This window comes from Benincasa hispida, unplaced genomic scaffold (assembly GCF_027475165.1).
Source record: "Benincasa hispida cultivar pf3 unplaced genomic scaffold, pf3_genome.v1.1 HicScf316, whole genome shotgun sequence".
NCBI classification, from domain to species: Eukaryota; Viridiplantae; Streptophyta; class Magnoliopsida; order Cucurbitales; family Cucurbitaceae; genus Benincasa; species Benincasa hispida.
The window spans coordinates 6,401-23,362 of record NW_028326400.1 but is presented as its reverse complement, the minus strand read 5'-3'; the positions used below and the strand labels follow the sequence as shown (position 1 = coordinate 23,362).

The 16,962-nt window shown below is 30.0% G+C and overlaps 1 protein-coding gene across 1 annotated transcript; it reads right to left on the bottom strand.

Moving 5' to 3' along the window:
- Nucleotides 1-339: 339 nt before the first annotated feature.
- On the bottom strand, nt 340-2,739 carry LOC150030306 (F-box protein PP2-A11-like). Its single transcript, XM_090309837.1, has 3 exons — nt 2,102-2,739; nt 1,852-1,970; nt 340-996 (listed from the first exon to the last, which is right to left on the bottom strand). Exons 1-3 carry the CDS (start codon nt 2,426-2,428, stop codon nt 576-578), a joined length of 867 nt encoding a protein of 288 aa, XP_090165963.1. The 5' UTR covers nt 2,429-2,739; the 3' UTR covers nt 340-575.
- Between the last annotated feature and the right edge of the window lie 14,223 nt (nt 2,740-16,962).

Here is a 16,962-nt window from a genome sequence, read left to right as displayed (position 1 = left end):
TGGGTGTAGAAGGAAAAAAAAATGTAAACTACTAACATCTTAGTCTGGTCAGATAGTTGAACTATAAATTAAAAAGAATAATTATTTTAAATGATTCATAATTTAACAGTAATAGACACATTTGTTTAGTTTTTTTCATTATAACCACCAATTTAATCTCTTTTCAAAATATCTTAAAACATAATTTATCAATAATAGATACATCTGTTTAGTTTTTTGCATTATAGCCACCAATTTAATCTCCTTTCAAAATATCTCGGGATATAATAAGCAAAAATTAGTCACTGAGACATTGTTTTCAAATAGTAGTGTTTATGGAAACAAAAGCAAAATAACTAATTTAAGAACCACTATGACACAACCCTTCTTATTCACTAACACATGAGATCTGCCCATAAATACACATTAATGAAACAAATCAAATATCCATTTTAAGTAAACATTGCCTCATTTCCAACACAAATAACTATAGGCTTAGAAAAAATAAAGCCAGTCATTTGAGAAGCTTTCATAACCTCACTCAGCTATGTATTTTTACACAATTTCTACCTATAACAAAATCCAGACCGAGCGAGTCAACGACGCTTGGATCTCTGTTCATACTCAACTGGGTAAATCAGCACTGAATCTAAACAGAGACCGCCTTTTGTGTGCGTGCAGTCAATCTGAGTCATAGAGAATTTGATCCTTATCGATTCATTTCGAGCATTGACGTTGAAGTTACCTGCATGATGCAGAGTCCATTTCCCAGCTTCGTCTAAATAGCATTGAGTTTTGGCATGCTGACCATCTGAAGTCCAAAGCTGGAATTGCACAGGCTTTATGTTCCAACCATGAACGTGCTCGAGGTTATAGATTCGACGGCCAAACCTCTTCGATGTCCGACCCAATTGCAATCTGAAGTATAGGCTGTAAGTTCCTGGTGGAAACGGAAACTCTACCTCTCCACCAACTTCAAACCACCATATTTGCTGAAGATACGCAACATTGTGGAATCTACAAGCAAGAAAACAAAAACCGATTTCAGTTCCATCTCAACGGCGCAGGCGACAAAATCCCAAGAGTGCTATGCCTATGCTAGAAATGTTAATATGGATATATTGGTAATTAGTAAGGAAAGTTGTTAGAGTATTGGTGATGACAATATTTTGGAGTATGAATTAGGGCTTGAGAGTGATCTCAAGATTCAAAGGGTCCAAATACCTCAAACACTTGGGGGTTTATAATTCAATATATTTCGGTTCTATCAATTTGATATCCATACAAGCCTTGAACAAGGCAAATCATGCATCTTATTTCACTAATCACACAAACTTATACCTTATCTTTCCAGTTCTATCAGCTTCAAAAGATCATCAAATCTCAATGAGATAACAAGACTTCATCAAGAATACTACTGAAAACGATACGAATACACATAAACAAACGCTTTGTCGACACGAAAACGCTTTGAATGACCATTCCATTTTAGATGTTTAGAGGGTAGACGCAGATATATTTTCCACATGACTCAAGATAAAAACTTACATCCATGATCCAAACCAAATCTTAGTTGGGCACATCATTGTTTTTACAAACTTGGAATATTTGTTTCAAAAGCAACTTTCCATAGGAATCATTCTGCCTAAAACAAACAGATGGTACAAAATGATATTTAAAAAGTGAGATCTAGACATGTTACATGAAATTCGGCAAGCAAATCCATGAAATTCATCACCAATTTAAACAGTAATGATAAGAAACAAGCATAGATTGATTTCCACATCCTAATTCCAAAGATTCATTCCAACGCAATCAAAACACATAACAAATTAGTTCATTTTCAATATACATTTGATGAATCTGACTTACCTCGATTCTTCAGTCGAGATACGATTCCAATACCTCCGATCATCAATCCCAGTAATCCTCAAGTCCATAGAAGAAATCGACAAGCAAAGACCACCTGAATATTTATCCAGCCAAACATTCTGAAACCAAAATCGAAAAACAGAAATTCAACAAATGATCGAAACAGAGCAAGCCAAAAGAATTCAAACAATCCCAATTTGCCCTAATTTTGCAAAAATCAAAGAACACCTAACACTGAAATTAAAATTACCTTATTTCCACCATCTAATCGATTCTGCTGACAAAGTCTCGTATAAATCTCTCTTTTACTCATAGTCAAACCAACATCTCCAATCAGTCGTTGAACAAGAACCCTATAATTAGAAGGCAATTTGGACTCCCAAACGAAATCAGCCCAAGACGCCCCACGAAAAGCCCGATTCATCTTGGCAAGTTTACAAATCTCCACCGGACTCAAATACTTCAAAACATCCGCCGCACAGCTCTCCGGCAAGTCTCCGAGACCGGGAAACGGCGGCGGCGGCGAGGGCTGAGACCCAATATGGAGGCGGAAAAAAACAGAGATATTAAGACCCATTAGAGAAGGAAGAAGATCATGAGAAAATAATCAAAAGGGGTTGTTCATATAAGGGAAAAAGGAAGAATCAAGGTAATGGGGTTGCTTAGAATTGTCAGATTTTGAGAAAACTGAGAGCCAAGAGGTGTTTGTTTTGTTAGAAAGTGAAGGAATACAGCGAGGAATGATATGGACGGAAAGTAGGAGAGGATGATGAGTAGATATTTGGGGAATTGGAGATTATTTTAAAATGGAAGGAAGAATCTTGGTTGTGGAATGAGTGGACTTTTGTGCCAAATTTTTTTCTTTCAATAACAAATATTTATAATAATGGCTGCTGTTTATGTACTAGATTGAAGAACCAGTTTTCTTTTTTTTTTTTTTTCTTTTTTTTTTCTTTAAAGAAAAATAAATCAGACAATACAGTTGTCCCATTTTAATTAGGATAATGATTTCTATTTATTTAATTATAAAGAATTTGGTCTCAAATGTATGATGTGGATCCATTTCAGACAAATATTTTCCTCTTATTTTTATTTGGGTGGTGTTTGTTTGTGTTTGGTTCAAATATTCTTTTGGAAAATTCATTTTTTTTTAGTGGTGAAGAATGGGTGTGTATGGTCCAAATGTATCTTTTTTATCCCAAGTTTTTAAGAATATGTGTTTGTAGACTATGATAATTTCTAATGATATTAATGATTCTTTTTAAATACTAATTATTGATACATTAATATTGCATAAAATAAAAATAGAATTATTTTCAGATAAAAGAAAATGAATCAATTTATTTATAAAGAAGTTCATCATGATCTATCACTATAGATAATGACATTTTGCTATATTTGAAAATATTTTCAATAATTTTATTTTTTCGAATAATTACTCATAAGAATATTTAACAAAATTTTCAATCTGTTCACGTCGATAAAAGTATATATATAACACTAATATAAGTTATTATTTTCCTTTAAAAACACTAATATAATTTATATTAATTGAATTGTAAACTTTAAAAGAATATTACATTTTTAATTATAGAATTTCGTAATTATAAAAGAAAAAAGAATGGAGCACTAGATTGTTCCATTGATTATTTTATTTTATTTTATTCTACCATCTAATGTTATTTTTCAAGTTGGATTAGAATATTCCATTAAATCATTTAGTTGAGAATTAAGATAGGATAAGGACCAATGACTAGAATCAATTCTTTCTTCTTCAATAATTGTAATTGAATATCAATTAAAATAAAAGAAATTGTAATTAAATATTTTGATATTGATATTAATTGATATTAATTGATATTTTGAAATCTCAAATGTGTAAGATATGTTGTAAAATAACCCAGAAGTTTTGCTCACCAACTTAAGTTGGTTTGGGTTTATAAAAATTATCAATTCAACATTTGGCCTACCAACTTTAAATGTCGGTAAAATTGAGTTTAATTATTTTTACCAACTAAACTCTCCCTCCCTCTAATGTTTTCAATGGATCCATACCTTGGCCATTATCAACAACTACCGCTACCACATTTTGACAATCAACTTCAACGATCACCTTCGTGCAACTAATTTCAGACTCCGATAACCACCTCTGATAACAACTTCGGCGAAACCCCGCTTGATGATCAACTTTGGTGACAACCAATTCTAATGACCAACATTGACATTCGCCTTAGGCAACCAACGCTAGTGGTCAACTTTGATGATCACCTCGAGCGACCAACTCTAATTACAAACTTCGTCGTTCATCTCCAAAGATCAACTCTAATGACCAACTCAACCAATCATATACTGGAAAAAAAAAAGTAAAAACACAAAAAATTCGATCGACAAAAATATTTTTAAATACAAACTTGAAATTATTAGTCTATAGTGTTTTAATAGTCGACTTTTATAGCAATTTGATATTGAGTTGTGTGATGATGATTGGGTCACCCTTATGTTTCATAGGCATTCAAAAGATGGACTGCTTCTTAGGAGTCTCACTACAGTCTAGGAAGAGGTATTGTTTACATCTACTTGGTAAGACTAATTAGCTTGACTATCTTAATGAACAATATTTTTTTATATGCATGAAATTGATTTATTATCTGCAATAAATAAATAAATAAATAAATATATATATATATATTGTGAACATATAAATAGACTTCTGATGGCAACTCTACTTTTTTTTTTTTTATCTATATTCAATTCATGCTCATAATCATTAAAATATGTTGTAGTATTATCGATTATATGAATAATTATAGTATTTTGTCAACATTATACGCAATAATTGAATGTAGAAAGTTGTAAACTATATTTTTATTTATTGAGTTTACATCTCAAATGAAGGTTAAGAATTTAGAAAAGGTAGTTAAATAGTGGAACAAAAAATTAAAGAAAAAAAATAACAAATAAATCCCATAAAGATGCATGTTTTTTTAAGTTATAAAAAACCATCTTAGATATTCATAACTCAACACAACTCTATACCCCAAATGTAGACAATTATTACCAATTCAGCTCACTTTACACCCTAAACACAAACAATTATTTCCACAAACAATTACTGTTAACTCAACACAGCACAATTTGAGAGCCAAACACACCTAAATTTACCTTAATTATTTATGGTATATAGTCTTGACACCAAAAAAATAAATGTTCGAATCCTTCGCTTCACACGTTGAATTAATTAAAAAAAAAAAAGTTGATATTCTAATTAAATTACAAATAAAGAAGCTTGAAAATTTATTTGAAACAAAATATGTATTTCACTCTCTCTAAATAAATTAAAAATGATTATGTGATTAGTATTTCAATTCATATTATTAGTAGTTATTCTAGATAAAATGGTCTTCAATCTTGACTATAAATAGTTAGTTAACTCTAATATGCGCAAGTATTTCAAAAAGGAAAGCCTCTCATATTAATTATTTTAGCTTTTGGTTAGTTTAGTTCTCTAATATTTACTTGGTTTGACCTAGATAAAGTACACAAATCCTTAATTCGAGCAATAATATAACACACCCATTAATCTCCTAGTTAATTAATCTAACTTATAATAACTTTTTAACTTTCCTACAATAATTCTATCCATAGTATAATGAAGGTTCAAATAAATCAACTAATGTTTTTCTTATATAAATATAAATTTCATGTGATTTTCCTATTATATTGATATTTACGTTACTCAATTAAGTATATTCGAATTTATTTTTTACTCAATTAAGTCGTTACTTTCTCTTTATCAGATTTTCATACATAATTGTAGGTTTGTTTGTATCGTGATCTATACCTATGTAAATGTTGGAATGCTTTGAATATGTTATTTGACGAATGACGAAGTACAGAGTTTACGTATTTATCATTTTTATGTCTTTTATATTTATAACCCTAGGGCTTAGAGAACTGAGTTATATAAACTCTTTAAATCTTAGAGGCGCTTTCATTTGGTAATTTTGTATCATTGTTTCTGATAAAATTATTCTCTCTATTTCGTGAATGTAACTAACACATTGTTGACGAATCACATAAATTTATGTATCGATTCTTTACTTTTACATTTTGTTCTGTTATCTTTATTTTTCGATTTCATAACATCGTCATTATTTCAAGAAAAAAAAAGAAAGATTAGGTACACATTTGTTCGGAATTGTGTAAGATAGAATAGGATGAAATTTCTTTTTGGTGTGTTGTTGGATGGGCACACAGATTTGTTTTGAGAAAATCCAACATGGCCAAAGTCAAATTAGAGCAAAACAAAGTCAACAAAGATGAGCCTTCATCTCTCAGAAATTAAAAATATATTATGCTTTTGAAAAATGTTTTCTTAAAAAAAAAAAAGGTGTTTTGAATACCCACAAAGATTGACAATTTCTTTTCTGTTTTTTTTTTTCAAAAATTATAAACCCACTCATATAAAATAAAATTATCCTTCAAAGTTCAAACTATTTTCTTATATTTTCTTTTCATGTTCTTTCTCTCCCTCTTCCTAAAAAAATTCACCTTATTTATTGAATTAAATTTAATATTAGATTTTAAATTTTATCGAACCAAATTCTAAAATTTTGAACTTTCAATAACCAATGAAATTATCCATTCAATTAGTTTTTCTTTTAATTTTTTTTTAATAAGTGGTGGCACACAAGATAAAATTGTAGATTATTAGTTCTTATAATTTATATTGTCTAAAGAAATATGAATTATGTACATAGCTACATTCCAAAAAATAATAATGATAAAGAAGTTTTTTTTTTTTTTTAGTTTTCATAAATTTAGTTTAAATTATAAAAACATTTCTACAAGATTAAAAAAAATCAACAAGTGAAAGTAGGGAGGGTAAGCTTAATTTTTATTACAAAAATAAATTTTAAAAATATATTTAATAGAAAGTGGAATTGTTTGATAATAAATTATATTTTTTTTATTCTATTTTTCAAAAGTGGTATCTAATCTATGCATCTCATTTTCAATAATAAAATTAATTTAAAAAATTACCACCTTTATATTGATGTGCAATCTAGGCTTAGTTAAGTCAAAATTAAGGGTGTTTATAGGTTGGGTTGGGTTGAAAGATTTTTTTTAGACTTAACTTAATTGTTCGGATTGTAAATTTCTTCAACCCAAATAACTCTTATTAAAAAATGAACCCAACCATGAAATATTTGAGTTGGGTTGGTTCGGGTTAATCGGGTCATTTACTTAAAATTTTGTTATAAAAAGAAGCAAAAAATAAATATGTAAAAATCTAATTTAATTATTTTCATATATTGAATTAAGATTAACAACTCAATTTTAATTTATATAGTGAAAAAAATGCAAAAAAAAACTACTTTTAAAAGTTGTCGAAGAATAAATTACTAAAAAAATATTTGAATTAAATAAAACAAAAATCAATATATGTATAAATAATTATGTTATAAGTAATAAAAAATATATATTTTAAAGTTAATAATAAATTCGGGTTTGTTTGGATTATATTAGGTGAACCTATGAACTAACACTCAACCCATAAAATTTTCGTTTATTTGAATCCAACCCAATCCAAATGAGTTCATAACCGAACCCAAACCGGATTGAATTGGGTTGATCGATTTTTTTGGGTCATTGGGTTGTTTGAACACCCCTAGCCGAAATTGCACTCTTAAGATTTTTTTTCTTTTCAAAATCTTATTTGACTTCTATTCATCTCTTTCCAACTAATTTCTTTTTCAAACTTATATCCCTAAAGATTTTCTTGTTCTCTCCTATAATTTTTAGACTAATTTTTAATTCTCTTTTCCTCTTCTTAAAATTTTCATAGCTTTCTCTTCTAATATACGTCGTCATTTCTTTCTCTAAATAATCTCTCCAAAATTTTCTCCCTCTAAACTTTTCTTTATCTAATTTATCCCTATAATCTCACTCTAATTTTCTTCTATTCTAATAAACAAATCTCTCTAGTAAACTTTCCTCTTAAAAGATTTATTTTTCTCTCTCACTTCAATTTTTCTTTACTCATTCATATTTATATAGTATATAATTTACTCTTTAGATTGTTTCGAGCTAATGCTGAGTTGAATTATGAAATTGAAATGAATATGTTTGTAGAGTGAAGAAATATGTGTTTGGGGTACAAAATTGTTCAATTTGAATTTTTGAATTAGAACTTAAGAAGTCTATATTTTGAGGGCAGAGTTGAGTTATTAAATTAAGAATATGCGGTACATTTTTTTTGTAATGTAAAAAAGTGGTTTTTGTTTTTATTGAATTTTTTCCCTAACTTTTTGTTTAGCCCTCCAATTTCATATATATTTTCCTAAATTTTTAACACTCAATTGAAATGTCAACTTAACACATTCACATATATTTTACAATTTTTTACATGTAACCATTGTACTTAAGCACACACAAAATACTCTTGTTTCATACCAACAATAAAATTACAATATACTTTCAAAAGTGAAATGTATAAATGTAATATGAAAAAAAGAAAAAAAGAAAAAAAAAACGATCAACAAGGGGTTTAGGGCATGTATGTTGGTGTTCGTCAAAGTTCCACATTAACTAGATACGGAAATGATCATGGTATATAAGGGAGGACAACTAACTTGAATGGTATGAAACCTTTTAGGTGAATCTCAAAGTAAAGCTATGGGGAATTTATGCTCGAAGTGGAATATTAAAGTGTCAGACTCTAACTTAGCCATATTGGTAGAATGCTCGAGTGCTGAACAAAGAAGTGGAAGACTAGTGTTTTTTAAATTTCTATTTTCATGTCACCATCTCTAAGCAGACAATATAAATGTGAGGTATATTATTAGTAACAAATGTAATTAACAAACAACCATGTTCCTACCATCATTGATAGAGAATAAACTTGAATATCACATATATCCCACACACAAAAAAGCAAACACTAATAGAAAAAAAAAAAAAAAAAAACTAATTATGATTGGTATATATCATTTTTATTGTTTTAGTACAATTGGGGTAAGGGAATTTCGAATCAGGAATCTCGTTACTTCTGGCACACTTGGACAATGACAGATCCAAGAATTTATATTACATGGAGAACAAATTTAAATGAATTAAAACTATAGTGCATGAACTTTTAGATTTGTATCTATATATAGTGCTTGAACTTTAAAAAAAATTTCTATGACTGGTATCCACTCATGGTTGAGCTTTCAAACCAGTGAAAGTTTTATTGAAAAGTCATTTACATTTAAACATTTTTTATGAAACTATTTATAATAAAATACAAATGTGTTTGGTGACATCTTCTTAAAAGTGTTTTATACACAAGTTTGTTTAATTTGACTATACACTCAAAATGTCTTTATTTGTATTAGATTACTATATAAGACAATTATTAAACACCATAAACTAATAATTTCAAATTTGTATTTAAAAACACATTCACCAGCTAAGTGTTTGTTTGTTTGTTTATTTTTTAGTATGTGGTCGACTGAGTTGGTTGTTAGAGTTAGTCATTAGAGATGAGTGATGGGGTGGGTCACTGGAGTTAATCGTTGATAGAGGTAGTCATCAGAACATGTCGTTAGGGAAATGATGATTGTTGCCCAAGTTGGTCGATGACGGTGGTCGACATGTGGAGTTATAGGAAAAATTGGAGAGAGGGAGAGAGAAAGAGGAGAGGACGGAGTTTCTCAATAAATGTGCAAACCTAAATAGTGAACACTGTTGAAATAGATGAAATTGAGTTATTTGACACCAATTTGTAAAGTTGGCGGATCAAATAGATGTTGGAAGGTACCAATGTGTAGTGGAAGAAACCAGGATCCATAAGCACTCTAATTCATTAATTTTGGTAGAAAAGAAAACATGCTTCAACAGAAATAAATGGGTTTCATAACATAACTTTGAAGAACTTCTTCTAAGCTTTGATTCAGCTGCAAATCTCTACAGAATCTTATTGTAGACCACCCCAAGATCTTCCCTACTATCCTCTTGGAGCTCAAGATTGAGTAGTGAGACTCAAAATTGTTGGGTTTTATGTCCTAAAAACTCGCAGTTTATAAAATGATAAACATTTTCTATTATCAATATGCTTGTTATTGATCTCATAAATTGTATGAAAGTCTAAATCCAATAAACTAAGACCCATGACTATTGTATGTGTATTTGAACTTTATGTGGAGACATAAGAGTGGATCAGGTTCGAGTAAATAGTCAAAATAATCTATGGTACATGAATGAGATTGGGTACCTTATTTTGGTAACACGATGCAGCCTACTCTATAGATGTTACAAAGAGTTGTAAAGTGCTACATACGATGTGATCCTAATTTGTACATGTTATGACATGAGGAGTGGGGGCGTCTATGCAATGAGTTTGCATAAGATCAGGACCAAGAAATAAGTCACTCTTACTTTATAACGATGTTTATTGTTTAAGACTGACTATTTCACCTAAATGACCTAGGTAACTCGATCTGAGCTAACTATGAACTCCTGTTTATTCGGGATTGCCCTTAGATTTGCGTAGTTGAGGGTTGGCTCAAACGCGTCGGTTCAATAAGACTCCCCTTTCAGGGGTAAGACCGGATAGATAGCTGGGGACATAGGGTGCAAGAAGGAATTCACACCTACCCGATTTAGGGATAGGAGAAAGGTTGTTCTCTCAAGTACTGAATCCAAGTCTTGAACAAGGGACCTCACCATTTCACTGGGCTGAGAGAGTTCGGTTTAGTGATTGGGTCACAAACCAGCTGTCATTAGAGGATCAGTAGGGACTTGAGGAATAAGACGTAATCTTGGTGGTAAAACAGATAGTTGACCCAGCCGTTATTACAAACAACCTGTGAAGGGTCGACTTGCTGATTATGGTTAAATCATGTGGACATAATATATCTAGAAACGCAACTATGACTTTAGTAGAATGACCCATTAGTTAACGAATGAGGATTAATTTGGTCTAATGAGTTTAGCCGATTAATCTTAGATCGTTGGAGCCTATGATCTGTAAGTCCGCGAGGTCCCCCTACTAGCTCGTAATGGACTAGCTCTAAAATAGCGTGATAAGTTAATTTGAAACGTTCAAATCAGAATTAAGGAAATTAGTAATTATATGAGATATAATTACATGTTTAATTTTAGAATTAAACGGAATAGGAGAATTTATATATTTAAATATGATTTAAATATATAAAGATGGATATGTGTTAAAATTAATTTAATATTTGATATTAAATTAATTAATTTTATTTAATAATTAATTTATGAAATTAATAATTTTTTTCATTTTTTAAAAATTAAAATTTTATAAAATCAAATTTTGATTTTTTAAAATTCAAAGTTTGATTTTTAGATAAAATTGGAAAATTGGAAAACAAAACCCACTTGAATGGAAAATGAAATTTTTTTCATTATCCATCACCTAAATAGCTCACACATAAGCATTAATCTTGCCTCTCCAAGCATGAGCTACAACTCATGCAGCTCTTCTCTTTGCATATTGATCTGCAATATAATGAAGAGATTGGAGTGAAAATCGGGCATGCAATCAAAAGAGTTTTGAGAGAAAAACTGGTTTGAAGAAAGGTTCTTCAACAAGGTTGCAGTAGTGAGCTTTTCTCCTTCATCCCTTGATTCAAGCTTGTTTTGAGTCCCACAACTCAATCTAGAGCACCAAGAGAATAGTGGGGAAAATCTTGAGGTGGTCTACAACAAGATATGGAGAAGAATGCAGTTGGAGAATGAGCTTTGAAGAAGTTCTACAAAAGGTATGTCTCGAAACCCATTTTTCTGCAGAAGCATGCTTTATATTATGCCAAAATTAGTGAATTTGAATGCGTAGATTATCCTTGTGCTTCCGCTGCTATTGATACAATCCTACAAAAATAAGCTGGAATTCAGGGAATTTAGAGAAGCTCACAGCAGCAACCAAGTAGAAGAACACCCTTCTTCTCTCAAATTTTTCTCAAAATTTTGTTTGGTTGCAAAATCCTTTCAAAACACTCCAAATTCTTCAATATATTGCAGACATTCATGCAAAGAAATTTATTGCATGTGATGCAGCTCATGCTTGGAGTTAATGAAAAGTTAATATGGGTTGTTGGTGAACTAGTAGAAGACAAAGGAAAAAACTATTTTCCAATTTTTGTGTTTTTGTTTTTCTTTTTCAATTTTTCAAATTGATTTCATAAATCAATTTTAATTAATAATACTGAAAATAATATTAATTTTATAAAATTAATTTCATAAATAAATTTCTTAATAAAATTAATAAATAATTATTTAAACCATTTAAATAATTCTAATTAATTTAATATCAAATATTAAATTAATTTTTACATAATTTATCTTCAAATATTTAAATCATATTTAAATATTATTTCTCCAAATTCATTTAATTCTAATTTGAATACTTCAAATTAACTTATCACACTATTCTAGAGCTTATTCATTTACGAGCTAGTAGGGGACCTTGCGGACCTACAGATCATGGGCTCCAACGATCCGAGGTTAATAAGCTAAACTCATTAGACCGATCTAACCCCTATTCGTTAACTAATGGGTGATTCCACTAAAACCCATAATTGAACTCCCTTGTAGATATATTATGTTCACTTGATATAACCATGATTAGTAAGTTAACCATTCACAGGTTGCTCGTAATAACGGTTGGGTTAAATCTCTGTTTTACCTCCAAAATTATCTCTTGTTCCTTAAGTTCCACTGATCCCTTAATGAACAATTGATTTATGATCCAATCAACAAATCGAATTCCTCTCAGGCCAATGAGAGAGTGAGATCTCTTGTTCAAGACCCAAAATCAGTACTTAAAGGGAACAACCTCTCTACTAACCCTAATCAGGTAGGAGTGAATTCCCTCTTGCACCCTATGTTCCCAGTTATTGATCTGGTCTTATCCCCAAAATTGTAAGCTTATTGAGCAGAGGCAATTGGTCTACTCTCATCGTTTGTAGATCAAAGGATAATCCCGAACAAACAAGAGTTCATAATTAGCCCAGGATTAAGGTTACGTTGCCTAGGTCATTGCCTTGAAATAGTCAGTCTTAAATTGTAAACAACATTATAAAGTAAGAATGACTGGTTTCGTGGTCCGATCTTGCACAAAACTCATTTGCACAGGACATCCCCACTCCTCATGTCTCAACATGCACGAATTAAAATCACTTCGTTTGTAGCACTATACAACTCTTTGTAACAACTACAGAGTAGGCCGCATCCAATAGTGTTACCAGAATAAGGTACCCAACCTTATTCATATACTATAGATCATTTTGATTATTTACTCGAACCTGATCCACTTGTATATCTCCACATAAAGTTCAAGTATTCATATAATAGTCAAGGGACTTAGGTTTATTAGATTTCTAAAAACAATATATTCAACAACAACTTTATTGAATTCTCAGAATAAGTTCTTATGTTTACCAACCACTAGTTTTGGGACATAAAACCCAACAATAGAGAGTTGTATTAAAAACTTAATTCAAGTCAAGTCAATTCAATGCCTCAGAGCACACTTTTAACTTTTTTTCTCACTAAAATTTACTCTCTCCAACTTCTTTATTTTCTTATAAAATTATATGTTGATGTGTGAATCTAGTCGGTAGGTTTGAAACTCTTAATCAAACCAAATGAGTTTTATAAGACCTGCTAAATAGAAGACTTGCACATCGATGTGATGCACTTCTATGGTTAAATTAATACTAAGTATTATGTGGTGTCAAGCATAACATGATTTAGATCCCTTTGATAACTATTTAGGCCCCGTTTAGTAACCATTTTGTTTCTGAAAATTAAGTCTATGAACACTATTTCAACCTCCAATTTTCTTCATTTGTTATCTACTTTTTATCAATTGTTTAAAAAACTAAGCTAAATTTTGAGAACTAAAAAAAGTAACTTTCAAAAAATTGTTTTAAGAATTTAACTAAGAATTCAATCATTGTACTTAAGAAAGATACAAACCATGGTAAGAAATGATGATGATATAAGCTTAATTTTCAAAAATAAAAACAAAAACAAAAAATAAAATAGTTATCAAATGAAATCTCTTTTTTTTTTTTTTTTTTTTAAGTTCGTCCTATGTTTCTTTGTTTTGTTGTCATTTGAGGATTATTTTAATATTCAAACAAAGTTTTGAAAATTAAAAAAAATTATTATTATTATTATTATTATTGAGAATTTGATATTTAAAGAGATGAAAATATGATTAATAAATTGTGAAAAAAAGAAAGTACAGATTTCAAAAACTACGAATAAAAAATAAAATAACTATCAAATAAGTTTTTACCATCAAAATGGAAAAGAAAAAGTGGTGGAAAAAAATATGTGATTTCCACTATCAAATCAGAATAAAAGCATTAATAAAAAGGAATAAACTCTCAACCACAAAATTGTTCTTAAAAAAGAGAGAGAGAGAGAGAGAGAGAAAAGGCAAGAATATGACAAGGACAAAAGAAGAGCATTACGACATGTCGTGATCAATGATATTTTTCAACAAGTCCCTTTTAAGCGTATTTAATATAAAATTCTTCCTTTGCACCGTCAAATTTAATAATTAATAAAAATCTCGAATTGGTAACGTAGACCAGTCGATTATGGACTGTTTGAAAGCTTTACACGTGTGTGCATGTTCATACTAAACCCACGATCACATATGTAACTTTTGACACGTATTGTATAAAATGTGTCTGGCACTAATTAATATTTAAAATATGGACGATATTATAAATATGTTAAATTACGTGTAATGTAGATGTCTATTATTAATGTTTTGGGTCATGTGTTACTTATCCATTATCCCATGTATTATCATGTATCTCAAGATTATACACTATTAGTATTCATGTAGTCCACCTTCTACTTGTTAAATTGTCTATAAATAGTGACATTTTGTGAGTTTTGGAAGACATACATATTGGATAAAATCCATGAAAATTGGAGAAAGTAAAGAATTTAGAGAAATTTTTTATTTTTTATTTTGTTATTTTATTTATTTATTTATATATTATGTCTAATTTATTTTATTATTATATTTTATTTTATTGGTATTTATGTTCCCGTTGTACTCCTCAAGTTCACAATACGTTATCAGTATGAGCTCCTATTGTTTTCCTCGTTAAAAGTAGATCTTGAAGAAACCTGGATCATTTTTATATGTTAGATGACTCGAAAATGAGTAAAGAAGATCTATGTCTGGCAGATAGTGTAACTACACATACAAAACTTATAAGTAGAAAAGAATTTTCCAAACTGACAATGTTGGAAGCAAAAGTCAATACAGTATAAGGTTCTGCAAATCTAATTGAATGGTTTGACAAAGCAAATATTATTTTTTTCTAGAGAAACAAAATTTATAATTAACAATGCATTGTTCTCTAGTTGATAAAAAAGAAATCTACTTAGTTTTAAAGATTACATTGTAAGGGTTATCATACTGAGACTGATAGAAAGAATAATATGGAGTATATTTATATCATATCCACTGTCTTCTATAAAAAACGTATACTGGAAGAGTTGCCTACTTTATCTTCTGGATTATATTATACTTGAGTAATTGAAACATATGCAACAATGAACTTGAAGTTCATGAATCCATACATATTTATAATTTGGCATGACATATTAGGTCATCCATGGTCTATAATGATGAGAAGAATTATTGATAATTCAAAAGAACACCCATTGAAGAGTCAAAAGATTCTTCAATATAATGAATTATCATGTGATGTTTGCTCTCAAGGCAAATTAATCATTAAACCATCACCAGTCGAGACTGAATCACTTGCATTTTTAGAACGAATTCGTGGTGATATATGTGAACCTATTAACCCATCAAGTGGAGCATTTAGATATTTTATAGTATTAATAGACGTATCTAACAGATGGTCACACGTGTGCTTATTATCAAGTCGAAATCTTGTTGGATTTTATGTCCTAAAACTCGTGGTTTGTAAACAATAGAACTTATTATGAAAATTCAATAAGTTGTTATTGAATAGATGTTTTGCTTACTAGAAATCCAATAAACCTAAAAGTCTCTTGACTATTACATGAGTACTTGAACTTTATGTAGAGACATAAAAGTGGATCAGGTTCGAGTAAATAGTCAAAATGAACTATAGTATATGAATAGGTTAGGTACCTTATTCTGGTAACATTATTGGATGCGACCTACTCTGTAGTTGTTGCAAAAAGTTGTAAAGTGCTACAAATGATATGATCCTCATTCGTACATATTATGACATGAGGAGTGGGGGCGTCCCTGTGCAAAAGGGTTTATACAAGATCGGACCACGAAATCAGTCACTCTTACTTTATAACGCTGTTTACTGTTTAAGACTGGCTATTTCAAAACGATGACCTAGGTAACTTAACCTTAATCCTGAGCTAACTATCAACTCCTGTTTAGTCGGGATTATCCTTATATTTGCATAGGTGAAGGTTGGCTCAACAGCGCCAACTCAATAACCTCCTATTTTAGGAGTAAGACCAGATAGATAGCTGGGGACATAGGGTGCAAAAAGGAATTCACTCTTACCCGTTGTTAGGGATAATAGAGAGGTTGTTCCCTTAAGTATTGGTTCTAGGTCTTGAACAAGGGGTCCCACCTTTTCTTTGGCCTGAGAGGGACTCGATTATTTGATTGGATCACAAATCAATTGTTCATTAGAGAATCAGTGGGACTTAAGGAACAAGAGGTAATCTTGGGGGTAAAATAGAGATTTGACCCAGCCGTTATTACGAACAACCTATGAAGGGTTAACTTACTAATCATGGTTACATCGAGTGGACATAATATATCTACAGTGAAGGGAGTTTAGCTATGGACTTTAGTGGAGTGACCAGCTCGTATATGGATTAGTTTTAGAGTAACGTGATAAGTTAATTTGAAACATTCAAATTAGAATTAAAAGAATTAGTAATTATATGAGACATAATTACATGTTTAATTTTAGAAATTAAACGAAATTGGAGAATTAGTATTTAAATATATGAATGTGGAATTGTGTAAAATTAATTTTATATTTGATATTAAATTAATTATAATTATTTAAATTGTTTATTAATTTTATTAGAAAAATT

What these genes read in the sequence shown, in the direction of transcription:
- LOC150030306 (XM_090309837.1), bottom strand. Translation starts at nt 2,428, where the DNA reads ATGGGTCTTAATATCTCTGTTTTTTTCCGCCTCCATATTGGGTCTCAG. An exon ending in GATTAGATGGTGGAAATAAG is followed by an intron (nt 1,971 to 2,101) that starts GTAATTTTAATT and finishes TTTTGGTTTCAG; the next exon opens with AATGTTTGGCTGGATAAATA. An exon ending in ATCTCGACTGAAGAATCGAG is followed by an intron (nt 997 to 1,851) that starts GTAAGTCAGATT and finishes TCTTGCTTGTAG; the next exon opens with ATTCCACAATGTTGCGTATC.